Consider the following 27,314-nt stretch of genomic DNA (forward strand, 5'->3'; position numbering starts at 1 on the left):
TACACATGACATAGTTTTAATGTACAACACACAGGAAATGATATCATTACGAATGTCCCCTCATGAATGTACTGTACAGTAGTACTTGTACAAACTACTTCTTGGTGTTCATATACACATTTAAACCTGTTTCTAATGTAAAATAAGTTTCCGTGATTTTATTTTTTAAAGATTTTTAATTCTTAAGTTTAGCTGTAAAAGTGCATTTGGGCACACTTCTCTTAGGCCAATGACTTTGTGAACAATGTATATATTGTTCCTACAAACATGTCTGCATCTTACAAAGATTCATCACTGTTAGAAAAGTTAATGTACTTTTAAATAAGAAACCAACATTAGATGAGTATGAAAGATAATATAAAATATCGTATAATCTAAACATCAAATTCATGAACAGCTAGGTACGATACTGGTGGTAAATATATTACCATAGTATTGTTATTGAACAATACGGAACTTTTGGGATGTGCTGGAATGACCGATTATGTTTGATGTTTATACACAATGGTCATGTGATAATAACCAGTTGTAGGGCAAAGTTGACATTGATACAAATGGTGTTTCGCTAGCAGACGACCCATAAAGAACTACGCGCAGTCCTACGATGGCGATCCAAGTCACTATTGGTGCTTAGTACCTGGGTGTAAATTAGATGCAAGGGAAAAGACGCATTTAGACGCGTATCAATGGATACATTTAAGGCGTGAAGTTTTGCAGATATCCTCAATGTATTCCCTATATTTATTTCCCTCGCCAACTCACATAATTTAATCAAATGCATTTTCCTTAAAAATGGTTGCAGTGATTCCCTACTTCCAAAGATAGCAGTTAGATGCAGGAATTTGATGTCAGTGGAGTATCCCATGCTAGATTACTTAGCTGTTATTGTAGTCTGGAAGTGACATGCCCTATAAATTACGTTCAACGTGCGATAAAAGTCAGAGTGGATCCGTATCTTGAAAGTCCCGTATTGGAGTCATAACTACTGATGTTTGTAAAATCCATTTTTTAAGGGAGGGGAGTGTGATTAAATGTGGTAGTGAGATATTAACAAGATTCAAATTTTCCATGAACAAGAGGTGAAAAATATCAACTATCCACCATTGAAATAACATGGATTGAACAGAGTCTACCTTGGATGTCTTATGATTTAATAGAAATCAGGCATAGTTTAAAGACTTTCTGGTTCTGGGTGGATACTCATTATCACCTCAATATTTAGGTTGGGAGATACTGTCCACCTCCAATTCCACGATCATATAGATTTTGCAAATTCTGCTTGTCATAATGAATGAAGTTGAGGATGAGAAACACTTCCTATTATTTTGAACAAAATACGATCATATAAGGAATAAATTTTCAGAACATATATGGGTGATTTGAATGCAAATTCCATAAAAAGCCTCATGAATCCTGAAAATTATACATTCACAAAGCATTTTTGTCAATATTTGAGTGTTTTAATCTAAGGTACACTGAACTGAGAAATCAGGACAATTGTGGTTAATCTGAAAATGTTTATTATGTTATATATATACTAGTATATGTTATTATACTTTCATGTAAAATACTCAAATCTGATTGGTCGAGAAGCATTTGAAAAACATATTGTTACCCTCTGAGAACAGAAAGCACGCGCTCCAGGGTGATAGTATCTAGCAACGGGTAACAGTACTTGACAACGGGTGATATTATAAAAATTTATCACATGCGTCAAATTCATGTGCGTAAGGTTCGCCGTAGATTGTTAGACGACATCGTTTGAGCGTTTGTAATAAACACGAATACCCGCATCGATATACGAAATATCGCATGACCGTGATTGATCAAATATCAACAGACGCAAGTTTTTCTGCTTTGTTGTTTATATAACATTATAATAATAATAATAATAATAAGACCTTTATTTAACCAGGATTACATATTTAGCGATAACGCTAGTTTTCAATATGGTCCTGCATATAACATACATACAGACAGATATTAGTAAAATAAACACAGATTAAAAGAAGTAGAATACATATAAACTTAAGAAATAATTATGAATGTAAGATAAATAGAATACAAAATGAAGCTTAAAAAGTATGGTGATAATCTCTAAGATAATTTCTCTTAAAACACGCAACACTCGTTGAGTTTCTTATGTTTTGACTCAAGGCATTCCACACTGTGCTCCCTGAAATGCTGAAAGATCTTCTATAATATTCTGTTTTTGCCCTGGGTATATACAAAATATTTGAATAAGAATTTCTAGTTTGCCTCTGACTGACTTCTGATACATATTTAAAAACATTTAAATAATCTGGCATTAAACCATGTAAAACTTTATACACTAAAATGACTTTTCTATAGACAAAGTAATCTGATAGAGGCAACCAGTTAAGTTCTGTAAACATGACATTAGATGGTGTTTCAAAATTTCTGATGTTAAGAATTACCCTTGCAGCTCGTTTTTGCAATATAAAAAGCTTATTCACATTTTCAGCATTTCTTGGATTGCTCCATATAGTACAACAATATGTAAAATGTGGAAAAATCATAGTATTAAAAATCTTCAGCAGCGCATCGTTTGACATAAAATATCTTATTCTTCTTAAAATGCCAATTCTCTTGGAAATCTTGTTCATAAGTGATTCTATATGACTTTTCCAGGACAAAGTTTCATCAATAATAATACCAAGTAATTTTGACTCCTGAACACATTCTATGACATGGTTATTTATCACTAAATTTAATTTTCGATACTTTGATAATTTTTGTGCCGATCCAAAAAGCATACATTGAGTTTTAGACAGGTTTAAGCTTAATTTATTTTCCTTAATCCACATTATACTGCGCTGAAGATCTTCATACATCTTTGACTCAATATTTTCCACTGACTTATCTGTTACATCTTGTGAAGTATCATCTGCATACATATTTACATGAGAATGTTTCAGTGCTTGTGGATAGTCATTAATATACAGGATAAAAAACAATGGGCCTAAAATAGAGCCTTGCGGAACTCCAATGGTTACATTTCTTTCCTCCGATAAATTGCCTTTCCAAATAACTCTCTGTGTACAATTTGTTAGATATGATTTAAACCATTCAAAAGTATCATTGCATATGCCAAATGACTTGAGTTTGTGTAATAAAACCTTGTGATTTATAGTGTCAAATGCTTTCCGTAAGTCTATAAGAATTACACCAGTAAGTTTACCTTCATCAATATTTTTAAGCCATCTATCTACTAGAGAAATAAGAGTACTTTCACATGAGTGTTTTGGCCTAAAACCAGACTGACAATCTGTAATTAGAGAATTTACTGACAAATACTCATAAAATGAATTAAAAACATGCCTTTCTAAAATTTTGCTCACACAAGGTAAAATGGATACAGGCCGATAATTATTAACTAGACATTCATCCCCTGATTTAAAAAGTGGTACAACTCGTGCGTTTTTCCAGTCATCTGCACAAGTACATGAAGATATAGAATAGTTGAAAATATATGCAAGAATATCACATACACTGTTTGATGAAAGTTTTAGAAGTTTGACAGAGATACCATCCAAAACATTCAGTATAATAAAACAAATATTGCATGTAGTTGAGGGTAACATTAAAAATTTTCATCCCTCGAGAAACCATTGTCAACCTCGGCTACGCCTCGGTTGACAATGGTTTTCTGGGGGTCCCTGGTGAAAATTTTCAATGTTACCCTCATCTAAATGCAATATTTATATAATGTTAATTTATGATGTACACCTCATGTTTGGTAATCGGCATTAAAGCATTTGAATTATCAAACTCCAGCTATTAAACCATTTTATTTTTATAAAGATCTTGATCTCCATATCAATTTATGAAATTTATGGAAGCTTGATTGAAAGAAAAGAATATTATGGTTATATAACAGTGTTTTGTCTGATACATGGTAAAACTGAGTCCAATACTTGGTGAAATGGGGTCATAATGTCCTAAAATCCTAGATATATATAGACCTCTGTATCCTCTAAAACAACATGTTTGTAATAGTAGACTGAGTAATTCGTCAACATTTATATTACAGGGGGACGGAGAGAGACTGAGTAATTCATCAACATTTATATTACAGGGTGATGACGGAGAGAGACTGAGTAATTCATCAACATTTATATTACAGGGTGATGACGGAGAGAGACTGAGTAATTCATCAACATTTATATTACAGGGTGACGGAGAGAGACTGAGTAATTCATCAACATTTATATTACAGGGTGACGGAGAGAGACTGAGTAATTCGTCAACATTTATATTACAGGGGGACGGAGAGAGACTGAGTAATTCATCAACATTTATATTACAGGGTGACGGAGAAAGACTGAGTAATTCATCAACATTTATATTACAGGGGGACAGAGAGAGACTGAGTAATTCATCAACATTTATATTACAGGGTGACGGAGAGAGACTGAGTAATTCATCAACATTTATATTACAGGGTGATGACGGAGAGAGACTGAGTAATTCATCAACATTTATATTACAGGGTGATGACGGAGAGAGACTGAGTAATTCATCAACATTTATATTACAGGGTGACGGAGAGAGACTGAGTAATTCATCAACATTTATATTACAGGGTGACAAAGAGAGACTGAGTAATTCATCAACATTTATATTACAGGGTGATGACGGAGAGAGACTGAGTAATTTGTCAACATTTATATTACAGGGTGATGACGGAGAGAGACTGAGTAATTCGTCAACATTTATATTACAGGGTGATGACGGAGAGAGACTGAGTAATTCGTCAACATTTATATTACAGAGTGACGTAGAGAGACTGAGTAATTTGTCAACATTTATATTACAGAGTGACGGGGAGAGACTGAGTAATTCGTCAACATTTATATTACAGGGTGATGGAGAGAGACTGAGTAATTCATCAACATTTATATTACAGGGTGACAGGGAGAGACTGAGTAATTCGTCAACATTTATATTACAGGGTGACGGGGAGAGACTGAGTAATTCGTCAACATTTATATTACAGGGTGACGGGGAGAGACTGAGTAATTCGTCAACATTTATATTACAGGGTGACGGAGAGAGCTAACCCATTCTTTGTCCTACAAAGGCGGAAGGGTTATGGAGGGGGTGGACTCACGGGGCTGCTGGTGGGCACGTTGGACACGGTCCTGGACAGCAAGGTTAGTCTATATATAGCTACACAAAAGCTGGGGAAATTAAAAAAATTGTGAAAAAAAACCCACTGTACTTAAGGCACCTGAACATACCAGTCCTCTGTATGTCCAGTTGTCCATATTTGCCCTACTCGTAATTTTGTATTCTTTATGATATTGATCACTGTTTGTTATCTTCACCTTTTTATTAACAAAACCAACACGCAATTGATAGCAATATTTTCAGTTTATCAAGATCCTCACATACTGACATGTTGATAATTATGTTAAATTAATTTTAGACACCACCGTACCGAATTTTGCACCAGACCCCGGGGTCAGAGGTTAGCTACAGTGAGTATTGACAATTCAATATTTGTTTTATTGATAAATACTATTTGACTGTGTAGGTGTTATTTCTTCAGAACAAATCTGAATGCATTAAATTTTGAACAGCTTATACAAAATATATTGCACTGGCAATTTATCTATTAACTGCATTACGCATAATCGTATAATGCAAAATAATGGAAACCTGTACATGTAAATGTATATATAAATGTGATCCAAGTTGATTCAATATTTTTGCTATAACACAATTTAATTGTTCCACTAGATGAATTTTAATTAAGATTTATGATAAAGTCAGTAAAAGTTCCGTTCTTTTAAACCCAAGGTGTATCCATAGCTAATAACAAGGTAGAAATACACAAGGACTGGGAATGGATTGAACAGAACCTGATGGAGACCCTCGGTATGTCTGTCAAAGCTATTTTTAGATTTAAAAATCATGTTTGTTTAACCACACTGGTCATGATACGTACAGGTAGGAACTATAGAAGAATTACGATTATTCATTGTAAATCAAAAGCTGAAAAAGATATAAGTAATATATTTACATTTCCAATGTTTTTATCTTAAATCTTTACTAAACTGTAGTGATGGCCATTTCCTGATGAATGTGATGCAGTTGTGAATGATGCACGCTTCAGGAAGTATATCTTCATGTATCTTAAAAAAAGAAATTCATTTCTTAAGTAGGCAGGAAGTTTAGTATTTTCTATTCACTTTAGTGAAAAGTTGAAAACACCTTCATGGCACAGTCATATATATATAATGAGTGATAGTGGACAATGAGATAAACAGTCGTATATATAATGTGTGATAGTGGACAAACAGTCATATATATATAATGTGTGATAGTGGACAAACAGTCATATATATAATGTGTGATAGTGAACAAACAGTTATATATATAATGTGTGATAGTGAACAAACAGTCATATATATAATGTGTGATAGTGGACAAACAGTCATATATATATAATGTGTGATAGTGAACAAACAGTCATATATATATAATGTGTGATAGTGGACAAACAGTCATAATTATAATGTGTGATAGTGACAAACAGTCATATATATAATGTGTGATAGTGGACAAACAGTCATATATATAATGTGTGATAGTGGACAAACAGTCATAATTATAATGTGTGATAGTGACAAACAGTCATATATATAATGTGTGATAGTGGACAAACAGTCATATATATATAATGTGTGATAGTGGACAAACAGTCGTATATATAATGTGTTATAGTAAACAAACAGTCATATATATAATGTGTGATAGTGGACAAACAGTCATATATATAATGTGTGATAGTGGACAAACAGTCATATATATATAATGTGTGATAGTAAACAAACAGTCATATATATAATGTGTGATAGTGAACAAAGAGACAAACAGTCATATATATATAATGTGTGATAGTGGACAAACAGTCATATATATATAATGTGTGATAGTGGACAAACAGTTATATATATATAATGTGTGATAGTGGACAAACAGTCATATATATAATGTGTGATAGTGAACAAACAGTCGTATATATAATGTGTGATAGTAGACAAACAGTCGTATATATAATGTGTGATAGTGGACAAACAGTCATATATATATAATGTGTGATAGTGAACAAACAGTCATATATATATAATGTGTGATAGTGGACAAACAGTCATATATATATAATGTGTGATAGTGAACAAACAGTCATATATATAATGTGTGATAGTGAACAAACAGTCGTATATATAATGTGTGATAGTAGACAAACAGTCGTATATATAATGTGTGATAGTGGACAAACAGTCATATATATATAATGTGTGATAGTGAACAAACAGTCATATATATATAATGTGTGATAGTGGACAAACAGTCATATATATATAATGTGTGATAGTGAACAAACAGTCATATATATAATGTGTGATAGTGAACAAACAGTCATATATATAATGTGTGATAGTGAACAAACAGTTATATATATAATGTGTGATAGTGGACAAACAGTCATATATATAATGTGTGATAGTGGACAAACAGTCATATATATAATGTGTGATAGTGGACAAAGAAACAAACAGTCGTATATATAATGTGTGATAGTGAACAAACAGTCATATATATATAATATGTGATAGTGGACAAACAGTCATATTTATAATGTGTGATAGTGAACAAACAGTCATATATATAATGTGTGATAGTGAACAAACAGTCATATTTATAATGTGTGATAGTGAACAAACAGTCGTATATATATAATGTGTGATAGTGAACAAACAGTCATATATATAATGTGTAATAGCAGACAAACAGTCATATATATAATGTGTGATAGTGGACAAACAGTCGTATATATAATGTGTGATAGTGAACAAACAGTCATATATATATAATGTGTGATAGTGAACAAACAGTCATATATATAATGTGTGATAGTGGACAAAGAAACAAACAGTCGTATATATATAATGTGTGATAGTGGACAAACAGTCATATATATATAATGTGTGATAGTGGACAAACAGTCATATATATAATGTGTGATAGTGAACAAACAGTCATATATATATAATGTGTGATAGTGAACAAACAGTCATATATATAATGTGTGATAGTGGACAAAGAAACAAACAGTCGTATATATATAATGTGTGATAGTGAACAAACAGTCATATATATAATGTGTGATAGTGGACAAACAGTCATATATATAATGTGTGATAGTGAACAAACAGTCATATATATATAATGTGTGATAGTGAACAAACAGTCATATATATAATGTGTGATAGTGGACAAACAGTCGTATATATATAATGTGTGATAGTGGACAAAGAAACAAACAGTCGTATATATAATGTGTGATAGTGGACAAAGAAACAAACAGTCGTATATATATAATGTGTGATAGTGGACAAAGAAACAAACAGTCGTATATATAATGTGTGATAGTGGACAAAGAAACAAACACTCGTATATATAATGTGTGATAGTGAACAAACAGTCGTATATATAATGTGTGATAGTGAACAAACAGTCATATATATAATGTGTGATAGTGAACAAACAGTCATATATATATAATGTGTGATAGTGGACAAACAGTCATATATATAATGTGTGATAGTGAACAAACAGTCGTATATATAATGTGTGATAGTGACAAACAGTCATATATATATAATGTGTGATAGTGAACAAACAGTCATATATATAATGTGTGATAGTGAACAAAGAGAGAAACAGTCATATATATAATGTGTGATAGTGAACAAACAGTTGTATATATAATGTGTGATAGTGAACAAACAGTCATATATATAATGTGTGATAGTGAACAAACAGTCATATATATAATGTGTGATAGTGAACAAACAGTCATATATATAATGTGTGATAGTGGACAAAGAAACAAACAGTCCTATAGATAATGTGTGATAGTGAACAAAGAGAGAAACAGTCATATTTATAATGTGTGATAGTGGACAAACAGTCGTATACATAATGTGTGATAGTGAACAAAGAGACAAACAGTCATATATATATATAATGTGTGATAGTGGACAAACAGTCATATATATATAATATGTGATAGTGGACAAACAGTCATATATATAATGTGTGATAGTGAACAAACAGTCATATATATATAATGTGTGATAGTGAACAGTCATATATATAATGTGTGATAGTGAACAAACAGTCGTATATATAATGTGTGATAGTGAACAAACAGTCGTATATATAATGTGTGATAGTGGACAAAGAGACAAACAGTCATATATATAATGTGTGATAGTGAACAAACAGTCATATATATATATAATGTGTGATAGTGAACAAACAGTCATATATATAATGTGTGATAGTGAACAAACAGTCATATAGATAATGTGTGATAGTGAACAAACAGTCATATATATAATGTGTGATAGTGAACAAACAGTCGTATATATAATGTGTGATAGTGGACAAAGAGACAAACAGTCATATATATAATGTGTGATAGTGAACAAACAGTCATATATATATATAATGTGTGATAGTGAACAAACAGTCATATATATAATGTGTGATAGTGGACAAAGAGACAAACAGTCCTATAGATAATGTGTGATAGTGAAGAAAGAGAGAAACAGTCATATATATAATGTGTGATAGTGGACAAACAGTCGTATACATAATGTGTGATAGTGAACAAAGAGACAAACAGTCATATATATATATAATGTGTGATAGTGGACAAACAGTCATATATATATAATATGTGATAGTGGACAAACAGTCATATTTATAATGTGTGATAGTGAACAAACAGTCATATATATAATGTGTGATAGTGAACAAACAGTCATATATATATAATGTGTGATAGTGGACAAACAGTCATATATATAATGTGTGATAGTGGACAAACAGTCATATATATATAATGTGTGATAGTGAACAAACAGTCATATATATAATGTGTGATAGTGAACAAACAGTCATATATATATAATGTGTGATAGTGAACAAACAGTTATATATATAATGTGTGATAGTGAACAAACAGTCATATATATAATGTGTGATAGTGGACAAAGAAACAAAAAGTCGTATATATATAATGTGTGATAGTGGACAAAGAAACAAACAGTCGTATATATAATGTGTGATAGTGGACAAAGAAACAAACAGTCGTATATATAATGTATGATAGTGAACAAACAGTCATATATATAATGTGTGATAGTGGACAAACAGTCGTATATATAATGTGTGATAGTGGACAAACAGTCGTATATATAATGTGTGATAGTGAACAAAGAGACAAACAGTCGTATATATAATGTGTGATAGTGAACAAAGAGACAAACAGTCATATATATAATGTATGATAGTGAACAAACAGTCATATATATAATGTATGATAGTGAAGAAAGGGACAAAATCTCAATAAACATGTCATTGTTGCTTTTATTTCCTTGTTTTATTTGATCAGGAAAGGCAAGACAGTGGTAAATTATTGGTTAATGGATTTTTCTCATATTTTGTGAAATCTTATTATTCGAGATCTTCAACACAAATATATATAAATCATGTGGGCATTCTTGTCAATGTAGGAAGTTATAAACCATGGAAGAGTTACCTCCCCTGAAAACAGGAAAAATTTGATTAATGATAAATTAAAATTTAAATCCTAGAATGCATTTTTGTTTGAAAACTCATACAGACTACAGCAGGGAATGAATACCTTTTCAGTGCTTTTTTATTTATTGTTTGAAAACGCATACAGACTACAGCGGGGAATGAATACCTTTTCAGTGCTTTTTTATTTATTGTTTAGACAAAAAATTAACATATAGTCAATAATACAAGGAAACATTTTGTGTAAAACTGTTTCTGTTCTTCATTTTGACAGAGATGTCTAATTCTATGGGGAAAAAAACCCAGTTTATTTTTCAAAACAAATGAAACATGAAACTTCTATGTACTTAATATGTCATGGAGATAAGAGGCACTGAAGCTAACCTGAAATAAAACTAGGGCAACATTAAACTTATAGTCCTATCTTACCACTATAACTGCATTTTATCATCGCATATATACTAATGAATGGTACCTCCTATCCTTATCAATAGGTCAAAATTTCAAAGAGCAATACAAATGAAATTTATTCTGAATATTTGATTAGACTTGAGAGAGAATTAGCAGAGAAAATCAAGGAAAATAAAAAAAATTCTCAAAATTAAGTCCCGGTCATTTTCTTATTTGTTTGGGTTTGAGAGCCTTATCAGTATGACATCACAATGTATCCAACAACTATAAGGTCACTGCCTACCTATGAGACGGTATGTAGTTTTGTAGGCTATATGTTGTCGTAGTTTATTAGAGTGATGACAGCCATTATCATGATGTAGGGTTTCTGACATACTGTATGTCAGTCACATGATCTCTGACATACTATATTTCAGTCACATGACCTCTGACATACAATATTTCAGTCACATGATCTCTGACATACTATATTTCAGTCACATGACCTCTGACATACAATATTTCAGTCACATGATCTCTGACATACTATATTTCAGTCACATGATCTCTGACATACTATATTTCAGTCACATGACCTCTGACATACAATATTTCAGTCACATGATCTCTGACATACAATATTTCAGTCACATGACCTCTGCCATACTATATTTCAGTCACATGACCTCTGACATACTGTATTTCAGTCACATGACCTCTGACATCCTATATTTCAGTCACATGACCTCTGACATACTATATTTCAGTCACATGACCTCTGACATACTGTATTTCAGTCACATGATCTCTGACATCCTATATTTCAGTCACATGACCTCTGACATACTATATTTCAGTCACATGATATCTGACATACTATATTTCAGTCACATGATCTCTGACATACTATATTTCAGTCACATGATTTCTAACATATTATATTTTAGTCACATGACCTCTGACATACAATATTTCAGTCACATGATCTCTGAGATACAATATTTCAGTCACATGACCTCTGATATACTATATTTCAGTCACATGATCTCTGCCATACTATATTTCAGTCACATGACCTCTGACGTACAATATTTCAGTCACATGATCTCTGACATACTATATTTCAGTCACTTGACCTCTGACATACAATATTTCAGTCACATGATCTCTGCCATACTATATTTCAGTCACATGACCTCTGACGTACAATATTTCAGTCACATGATCTCTGACATACTATATTTCAGTCACTTGACCTCTGACATACTAAATTTCAGTCACTTGATATCTGACATACAATATTTCAGTCACATGACCTCTGACATACTTTATTTCAGTCACATGACCTCTGACATACAATATTTCAGTCACATGATCTCTGACATACTATATTTCAGTGACATGACCTCTGACATACAATATTTCAGTCACATGATTTCTGACATACTATATTTCAGTCACATGATTTCTAACATATTATATTTCAGTCACATGACCTCTGACATACAATATTTCAGTCACATGATCTCTGATATACAATATTTCAATCACATGATCTCTGACATACTATATTTCAGTCACATGACCTCTGACATACGATATTTCAGTCACATGACCTCTGAAGTACAATATTTCAGTCACATGATCTCTGACATACAATATTTCAGTCACATGATCTTTGACATACTACATATCATTCACATGATCTCTGACATACTATATTTCAGTCACATGATCTCTGACATATTGTATTTCAATCACATGACCAGTATTCTGTCGATCCTTTAAAAAAAATCACCAAACCCCATGATTGTTGTCTGGTAGTGTTTCTTTTAGTCATCTTTAAAAGCTGTAAGTATTTTCATTACTCTGTTATATTTCAGGTGCTTTTGAAAATGAAGAAGATGCCACAGAATTTGTTAAGTGTAAAATTGAGAGCATGTTCACGCACGAAAACGAGGAGAGAGAGGGTGAGTTGACGAAGTTTGTATTGTGTCAATTTAATTGCAGACTCGAACATCACCAACAAAATTCTTTTTTATTTTGACTTCAAGGACTTGTATTTCCTTCAAGTGTCATGGTATTTTACACTGTTTATTTTCAGTGGATGAAGAGGTGGAGAATTACAAAACTTCAACCCGAAAATTTATGAAACTGTTCAACATGCCACGGGAAGAGAAACTAGTCAATCGTAAGACTGTCACTGACAACAGATGAAAGATTTGATATTCGATTAATTTAAAAGATAAAACTTTTAATGACAGCGATATCATAATTCCTTGAAAAAATAATTATATATTTTAATGAGATTTTAAAATTAAACACTTTAGATTTCACCTGTTTGTTTCATCAATTCTGACAAACATTTGAAAGTATGATTGTTAAAGATGTCATTGGATGCTGTGTATAGATAGAACTATAGATGTCCTTCTGTTCACAGAATGCTCCTGCAGTCTATGTGAGGGTTAAATGTCATTGGATGGCATGTAAATACAACATTGTTTATTGTTCACAGAATACTCGTGCAGCCTGTGTTGGGTTAGAACTATAGGTGTCCTCTGTTCACAGAATACTCGTGCAGCCTGTGTTGGGTTAGAACTATAGATGTCCTCTATTGTTCACAGAATACTCGTGCAGCCTGTGTTGGGTTAGAACTATAGGTTTACTCTATTGTTCACAGAATACTCGTGCAGCCTGTGTTGGGTTAGAACTATAGATGTCCTCTATTATTCACAGAATACTCGTGCAGCCTGTGTTGGGTTAGAACTATAGATGTCCTCTATTATTCACAGAATACTCGTGCAGCCTGTGTTGGGTTAGAACTATAGGTGTCCTGTATTCACAGAATACTCGTGCAGCCTGTGTTGAGTTAGAACTATAGGTGTCCTCTATTATTCACAGAATACTCGTGCAGCCTGTGTTGAGTTAGAACTATAGGTGTCTTCTATTGCTCACAGAATACTCGTGCAGCCTGTGTTGGGTTAGAACTATAGGTGTCTTCTCTTGTTCTCAGAATACTTGTGCAGCCTGTGTTGGGTTAGAACTATAGGTTTACTCTATTGTTCACAGAATATTCGTGCAGCCTGTGGAAGAACAACATTCCCAGACAGGGATGGATGTACCTGAGCGTCAATCATCTGTGTTTCTACTCCTTCCTGATGGGTAAAGAGGCCAAGGTCATCATACGCTGGACCGATATCACAGTAAGTTAATCAGATATTGGACTGATATCATGGTAAGTTAATCAGTTATTGGACAGATATCACTGTTAGTTAATAAGATATTGGACTGATATCTCTGTTATTGGACTGATATCTCTATTAGTTAAGCTCCTGGATTTTACAGATTTTATAGGATTTGAAATATATGTCTACTTTGTAGTCAATTTTACTATTTTCTGTTATTCTTAATAAGGTGAAATTGATAAAATGAGGCAAATTTCGAGAGTTTTTGGAAAAATATAAGTTCTTTGTTTAAAAGTAATTAAATAAATCAATATATTTTGTCGTTTATTTCTCTGAAAGTGAAAGAAAGTATTGCTTCTTTTATCATTTACATTTTTTTAAACAAGAGACCACAATTTACCTTAAATTTGAAAAATTTAGGGGGGGGGGGAGGCATGCCAGCTGTGACCCCTTAAATTCGCCACTGACAGTAAATTAATCGGATACTGGATAGATATCACTGTTAGTTAATCAGAAATTTTGTGGTATTCCATCAACCTCTAGAAATTCTTACTTTGTATTCTCAAACTTTTCTCTTCATACTGAACACAGTGTTTCAAAAGTATCTTCACTAACCAAAATTTTCATTTTCAAAAAAAATTCAAAAACCACAGTCATTCTAAATGGAATTAATCTAAGATGTGGGTGTATGGGTGAATGTTTATTACTATGCAGTTTGCTCATTGTGCATGTAAAAATCCATGTTTGGTTTATGAAAAAAAAAACCCAAGACATTCACCCATGATAGACAAGGTTAAAAAGTAACATTTAGAATAGGTAAATATAGAAATAACTTCGAATTTCATTAGAACAAATCAGGAGGCCTACATTAGAAGATGCCCTGTACTTGTACTTAATCTTTTCAACAAAGTCTGAAGTGATTGATGTGGTAGAAGACTCTACTGTCTAATATTTCTGAACATAGTCAAATTGATTATCAAAATATGGATTTTGTTACTAGTACCTTTGGACTAGTGAGTGAAAATGCAAACTTTAAGCTGTGAACACTAATACAGTACACGACACGAGTTTTATGCGTGTTCCACGTAACGCGGTGGAACAAATTTGCCCCAAACACGGTGGACCTTTAAAATTGTCGGCACCTTTGAAGTCCTATTTTTCCGCGCGAGCTAGACATTGAAGTCCACGGAGGATCTCCGTGGATGCCACCTCGCATCTCCTTGGATGTCACCTGTACCTCCGTCAATGCCACCGTGTACCTCCATGTGATAAAACAAAGAAATAATTTCCGAAATGATTCACCCAAAAAACCTTTTCGCTTGGCCAGCATACATGCCCTCACCCCATTACTTATTTAGAAATTAGCTATAAATCATTCAATTCTTGTAATTGTTGTTTAATGATACGTTAGTGTTTTCGGTTCATATCCGTATGGAGACTTCCCTGCAGACGTTCACACCTTTTTATGAAACGCCCAAATTCTTGACATCCTGTATATAAACACCTGTGTTATTCCTACCACTCGTCGGTACATTGTTTCACGGCACGTGCAGCACAATTTCACCAAATAAAAGAAGGGTCATGAACAACGACAATCACATGCCAGTAATTTCAATTTGATAAACAGCAGTTCAAAGAAATGTGTACCATAAGCAATAGTTTATTTTACGTAAGGTTTTCATTGTAATTAGGAATATGTGATTAAGGTCAGCTATATACATGTACATGTTTACATTGGATATGAATTTCATTATGTACTCAACTGTGAAGCAATGTGAGCAAAGAATCAAATTTTTATCACTTAAACAAATAAATATTAAAACTATCTTTACTTTTAATCAAACCTTTAGAAAACTCCGTACTTTCATTAGGAAAATTTCATTAGAATGCCCATACTTCACATTAATAATAACACGTTTTTTTTTCTCTAACTTGATAAATACTTTATTACACGCATGTATTATTTACTAAATGTATATATAACAGCTTTTTGTCTTTATATTTTTATATACCATTGCATAGTGGTGATGAGATCCAATAAATTGAATTGAGTACATGTAGTCTTGAAATATCACAAAGTAAAGAGTTGACAATGATTGAAATAAAAATGCAGACGTTATCTCGTTTATTCAGTAACTCAATAACTTGCGCGTCTTCTGAATGAAAGTTGTAAAACAAACGTACTAGGTTTTGGTCAGTTATAACATAATAAGGGGGTAAAATTCATCTAATCTCCGCTAGCAATGGGTTTTGAGTCAACTGTGCCTTCGTGCACGAATAATCTCGGCTAACGAAGATGAAAAAAAAACACCCTATTTTTTATGATTACCAATGCTCTCTCTCTCTCTCTCTCTTGCTTTCATTATCTAATGCATCTAAAGATTAAATTAAAGATTTTAATAATCGATAGCGTATATGAATAAAAGCAAATAATCGTTAAGTCATTTCTGTTTATATTTATATTAGTTTTTTTTCATGAACTAGTTGCATTTGACACCGAGGATTTACATCCTTAAATATTGATTACAAGCACGTAGAATCGGAGAGGGTGTACTTTGAAAACTTGAAAGGTTTTCGTAATCGGACAATTTAAGCACCATTTTTGTTGTTATTTTATTGCTTGTCAAGAAATTTACACAACTTAACCGGCAACATACCCCTTCTGATACATTGAAAAATATAAGTAATGTTAGCACGGGGCTCTATAAAGTTCAATCTGCTGTTTGGTCATACTTCGTCATTCAATAACTTATTCAAAATAAAAAAAAATGTTTGTCGGGTTAGCGGTACTATGATGTATGACTATAACACTGACCTGTGTATAACTTGTACATTCCATGCAAATTCGAAGGGGTTTTCGCCTCAGTAGAACAATGGGAGTCAGCTAATCCGTGTATTTGAAATCAACAGAAGTGCTTAGCTTCTTGCGGAAAGTGTGAAATATATTGGGTCGGCGTAAGATACCCGTGATCTTAGACTAGATCTGATATCGCGCCGACCCAATATATTTCACACTTTTCATGAGAAGTCAAAACCCAAACTAGCTCACCGTAATTTAGTTATACTGTGAGAAAGACCCTAGGAATTTGCATGGTATATACTTATTATACAAAGTAAGACTTGAATCAATAGATTTTTATTGATTAAACATGTATTGGAATTTCTTTTCCTATCATAAAAGTTTATTTTGTTTACAGAAACTTGTAAAGGGCAACAATATGCTTTTTCCTGAAAGCATAAAGATGTCAACTAGAGAAGGGGAGGTAAATATCGAGAGAGAAAAACAGGAAGCATGCTACATGTACAAAGAAGATTTTTATACACCTTATTTTTTCCTATTTAAAGGGAAAGGCAACCCTAACCACATAGTTTCATGCTTTTAGGAATAAAGTATCACTATTGACAGTCTTTAACTACAAAAATCCTTGCTTAACAATTAAATCAATATTAATCTATCATGTATTTTAAATTACCCGCCGCTAAGAGAGTGGCCATTGGAGTTTAATTTATGACGTCACACCATCTATTCCGGTTTATTATACCCCCCGCAACAAGTTGTGGGGGGGGGGGGGGGTATACTGGAATCGGGTTGTCCGTCTGTCTGTCCGTCCGTCCGTCCGTCTGTAGACGCAATGGTTTCCGGGCTCTAAAGCATTATCCTTTCCACCTACCGTCACCATATCATATATATGGACTACCCATGGGATGAAGATGTTCCCTATCAATTTTGGGGTCAAAAGGTCAAAGGTCAAGTGCACTGGACATCGAAGTAGCAATATGGTTTCCGGGCTCTAAAGCGTTATCCTTTCCACCTACCGTCACCATATCATACATATGGACTACCCATGGGATGAAGATGTTCCCTATTGATTTTGGGGTCAAAAGGTCAAAGGTCACACGCACTGGACATCGAAGTAGCAATATGGTTTCCGGGCTCTAAAGCGTTATCCTTTCCACCTACAGTCACCATATCATAGATATGGACTACCCATGGGATGAAGATGTTCCCTATTGATTTTGGGGTCAAAAGGTCAAAGGTCATGCGCACTGGACATCGAAGTAGCAATATGGTTCGGTTTGTCATGCCGTTTGTTTTTTACACTCAGAAAAGAGGTAGTTTATACCTATTACCAACACCCTTTGGGAGATTGGGGTAAGCAGGGGGTATTCTTTGTGAGCATTGCTCACAGTACCTCTTGTTTCATCAGCAGTACTGTGAACATATAGATTTGAGCTCGTTCTTTCGCAAGAAGAAATTGAGAAAAGAAGACGTTCAGTCGATTCGCAGACCAGGTAGATGGTACACATTCTTCATACAAATGTCTCGAACCTCATCTTGTCATACGCAAATGATGGATCCACAGTTTACGTAGTCTTTTCTTTTCAAATGACTTGGTTGAGTCAGGAATTTCGAAAAATAACCTTTTTTCATATCTCCCCTTCGCATTAGTGTAATTAACTGCTTGCCAGGAAGGCATCAACCTATTTATTTGTAAGATCTACCACATGCACATCTTTGATGATCTCGCAGGTGCTTGGGTTCAGGATCCCCCTCCCCCCCTCTTTCCGAATAAGCTACATGAGTTGATTTAATTATTTTTATGTTGAAAATATTTCTAATGCATGTCAACAACGTCTTGCATACCCATAAAGTCCAAAATAATTCAAAATAAGCCCTTTTAAAAAATACCCTAGGTCACTGGTTATTATAAGTTCTGTTATAATAACCAGTGAGGGTATTTTTTTTTTAAAGGATTTATTTTGGACTTTATGGGTATACAAGACATTGTTGACATGCATTAGAAATATTTTAAAGAAATAAATAGTTAAATCAACTCATGTAGCTTATTCAGAGGTGGGGGGGGGGGGGGGGGGGGGGGGGGGGGGGGGGGTCCTGAACCCAAGCTCTTAGAATCTCATCAAAACCGGAACAGACGGTGTGACATCAAAATTGTTGATTTTTGTGGTCTTAAATACAAAAGAGTTACACATCATGGCAGCCTCTATAGATCGCGGGAATTTCAATTTTTGAAGTTTTCAAATCAGTACTGAAGCATATCTAGGCCATATATCAACAGAATTGTATGACAAATCTTTATCATTTGATTAATCCTATCATTTATCATGTAAAAATCTTTTGGGTTGCCTTTCCCTTTAAAACTAACACGATTTAGAACCAATATTTTAATTGTTAAACAAACCCTCACACTTGTGGTCTATGGAACAGTCAACAGTTTATGAACTGTTGACTGGTCAATAATCTGCCTTATTTCTATTGGCTATGCAAGTCACATGATTCTCAGTTATTGACTGGGTCCTCAGACAACAGTTGTTTTGTTTGACTCAAGAACAGATTTCTCGAGTCAAACAAAACAACTGTTGTCTGAGGACCCAGTCAATAACTGAGTAATGTTTTTTTGGATTCTGACATTGATCAGAATAATGTATTCATCAAAATAAACTTTAATTTAAAAAATACTACATAAAAACCGTTGAAAAAGCAACAGTCATGTGGAACTCAAAATCAGCAAATGCATCATAATGATGAATGAAATTATTGTGATTCTGACTTATACAACTGAATTATACATGTATGTGTAAAACTGATTTGTGACTTCAAACTTTTTTTTTTCAGTTTGTATTCTCTATGCTTCTACACAGCAGTGAAACCTTCCGATTGATGGAACAGCTGGCCAATATGGCAATGAAACAGTAAGTGACAGAATTATTAACTCACTATAAACTGAAACTGTTGGTGTACACGTAAACAGTCCATGCTTTTCTGTATAACAAGATAATAATCTCATGGTATAGCCTTTTTCTGGTTTGGTTTTTAAGGTTGATGCAGGAGGGAGGCTTTGAAGAGGACAAAACCATTGTTGACAGAACCAAGTGAGCTCGAGCTCTCTCCCTCTCTCTCTTTCTCTCACTTTCTTTCTCTCTCTCTCTCATTCTCTCTCTTATATCAACATAATGTGGATTTGCTTTAGTAAGGTATTGTGAATTTATTGGGTACCATCGACTTGAGGTGTCTAGTTAGTTCATTGTTTACATTAAAGTAGTTCCACCCTTCTGTGATGTCATAAGATTTTGCAAAATCAATGCTTTATTTTGATTTAAGCATGATAGGAACATATATTTTGTTGGGAGTCTTTTCCAATAGTCATTGTAGAAAATCTTGTTAAACATAGAATATTTCAAAAGTCATAAGTTATATATTAATAGTCAATGAATGTATATATTTCAAAATATTTGAATCCAAGGGCAGTAACTCTGTTTTCATTTAGTTTTTCATCAAGTCTATTATATGATAGATTTCCTTTATTTTGTAAATTTTTGTTAAGAAACATTTTCATGAAATTATTATTAGCATTATTATATCGTTATGACGAGATGGGTTTTTGTGAAAATTTGATAATGCTGTACATGTATAAGGAAAATTGTAATTTTCTGATGTTGATATATGATTCTGTTTATGTATGTCTCTCATCTCTTAATAAGTTCAATTTTTTGTATATTTGATTTGATGATTTATAGTTTTAACTCTGATAAATTGAAATAAATACACTTTTTATACTTTTATCAGATAATAATGCGAATATGGAGTTACCTTAAATGCCCTCTCTTTTTTAAGGAAAAGAACCCCGAAGAGGATGTCATCCATCAAGAGGGACCTTGATGCCCGCGCCAGAAGTGATGCGTTTAGGTACACATAGGATTTAGGAAATCTTGATTTGAAATATACTATTTTTAGGATTACAAAGGAATTGTTGTTTATAATAGGGGGATTTTACACATGAAATATTTCCAGGGTACATGTAACCCATACTGACAAATTAGCAATCTTCATTATGAATCCTATAGTTAGTCAACTTTCTACATCCTCTCTCAATGTGATGTCAGGTGGACAAACGGACTAGCGGGTTGTTAAATAATGAACTTTGTACGTATAAAGGTCAGCCTTTTGTCTTCCCTTTGGAGGAGAAGTTAGATGTGGATTAGCGGTTTGTTAAATAATGAACTCATACTTTGTACGTATATAGGTCAGCCTTTTGTCTTCCCCTGGAGGAGAAGTTAGATGGAGACACAGAATGTTTGCTGTGGACCCCGTACAACAAGCAGCACATTTGGGGTCGTCTGTATCTCTCCAGCAGCTACATCTGTTTTGCCAGCAGGGTGAGTATAATCTCATTGAGGTATTTTACACTATTATAACTGTTTTGCCAGCAGGGTGAGTATAATCTCATTGAGGTATTTTGCACTATTATAACTGTTTTGCCAGCAGGGTGAGTATAATCTCATTGAGGTATTTTACACTATTATAACTGTTTTGCCAGCAGGGTGAGTATAATCTCACTGAGGTATTTTACACTATTATAACTGTTTTGCCAGCAGGGTGAGTATAATCTCATTGAGGTATTTTGCACTATTATAACTGTTTTGCCAGCAGGGTGAGTATAATCTCATTGAGGTATTTTACACTATTATAACTGTTTTGCCAGCAGGGTGAGTATAATCTCATTGAGGTATTTTACACTATTATAACTGTTTTGCCAGCAGGGTGAGTTTAATCTCATGGAGTATTTTACATATTCATTAAATCATTTAGGGGAACAGGGCAAAGCATGTTAGAGTATTGCAATGTAATGAACCACATAGGGTTAGTATAATTTCACTGAAGTATTTAAAATTTTCATTAAGTCATTTGAGGGGCCAGGGCAAAGCATGTTAGAGTATTAATTGCAATGTAATGAACCAATGCCTGAAATAGAATTACCAAACCAATCTGGTCTACCCCAATTTTATTTTTACCAGAGAGAAACCGTTCTGTAGCTATCAGAGTCACTGTGAAACTGTCAGAGATGCATTTCTTCAGAGGAAAAGTAAAAACATCACTCTGCTATATCATTGCGTTTACTCATTTTATAGGTGATTGTCCTTGTGATGGGTGTTTGTCCTTGGGGTGGGTGATTGTCCTTGTGATGGGTGGTTGTCCTTGTCCTTGTGATGGGTGATTGTCCTTGTGATGGGTGATTGTCGTTGTGGTGGGTGATTGTCCTTGTGATGGGTGATTGTCCTTGTGATGGTGATTGTCCTTGTGATGGGTGATTGTCCTTGTGATGGGTGATTGTCCTTGTGATGGGTGATTGTCGTTGTGGTGGGTGATTGTCCTTGTGATGGGTGATTGTCCTTGTGATGGTGATTGTCCTTGTGATGGGTGATTGTCCTTGTGATGGGTGATTGTCCTTGTGATGGGTGTTTGTCCTTGGGGTGGGTGATTGTCCTTGTGATGGGTGTTTGTCCTTGGGGTGGGTGATTGTCCTTGTGATGGGTGGTTGTCCTTGGGGTGGGTGATTGTCCTTGTGATGGGTGATTGTCCTTGTGATGGGTGATTGTCCTTGGGGTGGGTGGTTGTCCTTGTGATGGGTGATTGTCCTTGTGATGGGTGATTGTCCTTGGTTTGGATGGTTGTCCTTGGGGTGGGTGATTGTCCTTGTGATGGGTGATTGTCCTTGGAGTGGGTGATTGTCCTTGTGATGGGTGATTGTCCTTGTGATGGGTGGTTGTCCTTGGGGTGGGTGGTTGTCCTTGTGATGGGTGATTGTCCTTGTGATGGGTGGTTGTCCTTGTCCTTGTGATGGGTGATTGTCCTTGGGGTGGGTGGTTGTCCTTGTGATGGGTGGTTGTCCTTGTGATGGGTGGTTGTCCTTGTGATGGGTGATTGTCCTTGTGATGGGTGATTGTCCTTGTGATGGGTGGTTGTCCTTGTCCTTGTGATGGGTGATTGTCCTTGGGGTGGGTGGTTGTCCTTGTGATGGGTGGTTGTCCTTGTGATGGGTGGTTGTCCTTGTCCTTGTGATGGGTGATTGTCCTTGTGATGGGTGATTGTCCTTGTGATGGGTGGTTGTCCTTGTCCTTGTGATGGGTGATTGTCCTTGTGATGGGTGGTTGTCCTTGGGGTGGGTGGTTGTCCTTGTGATGGGTGGTTGTCCTTGTGATGGGTGATTGTCCTTGGGGTGGATGATTGTCCTCGGGGAAGCTTATTGTCTTTGGGGTCAGAGTCTTTGTTGAGGAGCACTATTGACAACATTGACATTTTCATAATTTATTTTCATTTATTAGTCAGCTACACTCAATGTACACTTTATCCTTGTTTTAATTTTTAATTTAATTTTGCCCCATTTTGCTCAAATATTTACTGGGTGAATTTAAAACTATTGAACAAAAGATGTATAACTATAAAGTGACAAATGAAAATGAGCAGAATCCTGATCACAATGTATCAGAGCAGAAATATGTACCAGTAACTTATATGATTATGTGGACATCAAAGGAAGCCACTAGCAGAAAAATAAATACATGAAAAACCTCTCTGTCTGAATTATTAACTGAGAATGTTCAATCTCCTTGATCTTGAAACATTTTTAAAAACCTTCTCTTTTTTTTTTTTTTTTGGTTTTAAATAATGTCACAAATATTTTTTGTTCTTCATCAATTCTATTGACAGTGAATAAATTTATTTCTGACCACATTCTGTCAATATGGAGACATGTCCAGGGAAAGGAATTCTAATTCAGCCTCAGAATATTTATAACTAAAACAGTAAATTACTAGACATCTGAGGTTGTTTTTGTAAAGTAATAGGAGGAAAGAAATCATTTAATTCCATTAGAATGATTTGCATCAACATCTGGAATCTTGAAATAATGTTTTGAACCCAAAATAAGTATGTACAGTGGGTAACAAAAGTTGTCTTCACTTCAAACAGCTACAGACTGGCACAATAATTGCTGTTGAGTTGTCTTGTTTAAAGGTTGATATTGTTGAGCAGCCGACAGTTACATCTCAGAGGCATGTTCGTAAACGCAAACTCCGACGTGAACATGCAATAATTGAGGGTCAGGTATTGGTACATGTAGTCACTTCTAACATTTCTTTATTGGTTCTGCGTTTTGAAAAACTTGGCGAATGTTGAGTACCTGGCCATAAGTGTCAGTCATCATTTCATTTATTACATGTAAGTATATATTTCATTGAAAAAACAAGTTATTGCAATTTTATTTGTAGCTTATTTTTATGGAATTTTTTTTTTCTTGAATTGAGGTTAGAAATTTTGTCTTCATGACTTCAAATTACTGTCAATGATCAATATATCACAATTTGCTTAGCATCTTAACAAAAGAAAATTTGAACAATTTTGCATAATTATGTGAAAAAAATTATGGAAATTGGACTAAATCAACCTCACAATATGTTTTCATAAAAATTGGTATTTCAATGAAATATAACGATTATAGTGAAAATTGAAATGCAGATTCACTTTAAAATGGCCAGATGCTGTATGTATTTAATGATCACTTGCGACTGAGTACTCATAATTTTCAATCATTTTAGCAGTCCTTCTCATCTTTGGTTTTGTGAACTGTTTTCATACATTTCTTGGTCTTTAATCATATCTTCTGACTTTAATAGTGTAAGTGGTAAATGATGAACATGGCTGTTGCATGAGACATGTACTGAGTTTTTCTATATACACACAATCCTAAGAAGTGAATCTCATATTTTTTTTCCCTCTCTTTTACGATTGTTGGTTTCAATGCTTTCAATATTTTGCATCATGATCTTGTTTAAACCTTACCAATATTGTAAATTGTCTCAGGTGAGGTTTTTAGGCCCATGGGCCTTGTTTTCATTCTATGAAACTCAGGTGTCCATTAGGCCCATAGATTTCTTCTCAATGTTAAAAGGTTACGTGTTTGTTTCTTTTGTCGTATTTATCAAATTATGACAGCATGGTTCAGAATTCTGTAAATCTTGCATCTCATCCAAAGTACGTTTTGTATTCTCTTTCTGTTGTTTCATTTTGTGTATCACACAAAAGTTCTATAATTCAGATCAATGATTTAAAGACAGTATGAAGAACAATGTAACTCCCATATACAACTGAGTTATAAGATTATCTACAATTAATGCTAAATCCACAGTTCCTGGTCTCTATAGTCTGGGGCTGTTGTTGTACAGTAATGTACATAAACTAAACCTTTGACTGTCTTTTACCTGTTGTCAGGTGCGTGACCTACTTACAGTGGTGATACCACTCCGTGAGGTGGTGCTGGTGGAGAAGGTGGATAATGCGGCTAGCGGTGAACTGGGAACAGACTCTCTGGTGGTCACCACCAAAGGAAAGGTACATCATACACTGATCACATCTAAGGTACATCATACACTGATCACATCAAAGGTACATCATACACTGATCACATCAAAGGTACATCATACACAGAGTGATATCATTAAAGGTAGATCATACAAAGAATGATCTCATCAAAAGTAAATCATACACAGAATGATCTCATCAAAGGTAGATCATACACTGATCACATCAAAGGTAGATCATACACAGAATGATCTCATCAAAAGTAAATCATACACAGAATGATCTCATCAAAGGTAGATCATGCACAGAATGATCTCATCAAAAGTAAATCATACACAGAATGATCTCATCAAAGGTAGATCATACACTGATCACATCAAAGGTACATCATACACTGATCACATCAAAGGTAGTTCATTCACAGAATGATCACATCAAAGGTAGATCATACACATGATGATTTCATCAAAGGTAGATCATGCACTGATCACATCAAAGGTAGTTCATTCCCAGAATGATCACATCATTTTGTAGAATATTTGACAATTCTGACAGAATATATTAGTTGTCAAACCCATCAATTTATCTACCGAGTATTTATGAAATGCATAATTATGTTATAAGCACTTAATTGGCAGTATATTCTTCATATTTCTATTTTCTGCATGCACCTTATATAGTTAAACAAACTTGTTATCAAAATGTTTTCACACTTACATCTAAATTTTAAACCATGCCTAGTTGCTTCAACCATGTTAAGCATTTCACCATGCTATAAATTAAAGTACAAAGTGACCTTTCAAATTTCAATTACTGGAGTAGACTGTAATTAACAGCCTGAATTTTAATATATCTGGACTAGACAGTAATTAACAACCTGAATTTTAATATATCTGGAGTGACTAGACTGTAATTAACAACCTGAATTCTAATATATCTGGAGTAGACTGTAATTAACAACCTGAATTTTAATATATCTGGAGTGACTAGACTGTAATTAACAGCCTGAATTTTAATATATCTGGACTAGACAGTAATTAACAACCTGAATTTTAATATATCTGGAGTGACTAGACTGTAATTAACAACCTTAATTTTGATATCTCTGGAGTAGACTGTATCTAGTAAAGTTTCTAACATGTTTTAAGACTTTTAGACATTCATTGTATGAAAATATATACCAAAATATACAGAACGTTTAACGTAGTTCCACACTCCTGTGACGTCATAGGATTTTGCAAAGTCAATGATTTAATGACAGGAACATAAATTTTGTTGGAGCCTTTTTCAATAGTTATTGTAAAAAAAATCTTGTTAGCCATAAAATATTTCAAAAGTCTTAGTTATATTTGAAAAGTCAATGATATGTTTCAAAATATTGAATCCAAGGACAATAACTCTGTTTTCATTAAATTATTAATCAAGTTCATTATGCGATAGATTTCCTTTATTTTTGACAAACATTTTACCAAGGTGATAAGGAATCATTATCTGTGTCTTTTCATGAAATTACATAAAATTTTAATCCTGAGAGATTTTGAATAGCTCAACTGTATGGTGCCAGACTTCATTTTTTTATGGGGGTATACATACTCTGGAAGCTATAGATTTGAAATTATTAAGGAAAGGTATGGATTTTTTTTCATAAATAACTATAAAAGATGTACATCTACTAATATAAACAGAAAAAATGATATGCAAACCATGCAATAAGGAAAATGCGTCCACATTTGTTTGTTTTTTAACATTTTAGAGAATAACGCTAATTCAATAATTTTGCACATATCATTCTAAAACTTGATGAACATATTGAAAATGACGTGTTTTAGTTATTGACATGTTTCCCAATAAATAAATACAATTCAAAAAATATTTTGTTGTTTTTATTTTAAAATAACAACAAATAACTGTTTCCAATGAATTTCATAAAAATCTAC

The 27,314-nt window shown here is 33.8% G+C and overlaps 1 protein-coding gene across 2 annotated transcripts in view; it reads left to right on the forward strand.

Moving 5' to 3' along the window:
• Nucleotides 1–27,314, forward strand: part of LOC125647437 (TBC1 domain family member 9-like) — a 70,373-nt gene that overhangs the window by 195 nt on the left and 42,864 nt on the right. Inside the window, exons 2-14 of one of the 2 annotated variants that reach the window (XM_056142569.1) lie at nt 5,066–5,177; nt 5,453–5,504; nt 5,827–5,904; nt 12,918–13,004; nt 13,139–13,225; nt 14,104–14,237; nt 17,417–17,482; nt 19,855–19,931; nt 20,058–20,111; nt 20,854–20,925; nt 21,263–21,395; nt 24,034–24,123; nt 25,288–25,407. In XM_056142569.1, the coding sequence (XP_055998544.1) occupies nt 5,066–5,177; nt 5,453–5,504; nt 5,827–5,904; nt 12,918–13,004; nt 13,139–13,225; nt 14,104–14,237; nt 17,417–17,482; nt 19,855–19,931; nt 20,058–20,111; nt 20,854–20,925; nt 21,263–21,395; nt 24,034–24,123; nt 25,288–25,407 (1,162 nt within the window). The remainder of the gene's footprint in view (nt 1–5,065; nt 5,178–5,452; nt 5,505–5,826; nt 5,905–12,917; nt 13,005–13,138; nt 13,226–14,103; nt 14,238–17,416; nt 17,483–19,854; nt 19,932–20,057; nt 20,112–20,853; nt 20,926–21,262; nt 21,396–24,033; nt 24,124–25,287; nt 25,408–27,314) is intronic. The other variant, XM_056142570.1, reaches the window with a different exon arrangement.

Source organism: Ostrea edulis, chromosome 6, assembly GCF_947568905.1.
Source record: "Ostrea edulis chromosome 6, xbOstEdul1.1, whole genome shotgun sequence".
Classification (NCBI taxonomy): domain Eukaryota; kingdom Metazoa; phylum Mollusca; class Bivalvia; order Ostreida; family Ostreidae; genus Ostrea; species Ostrea edulis.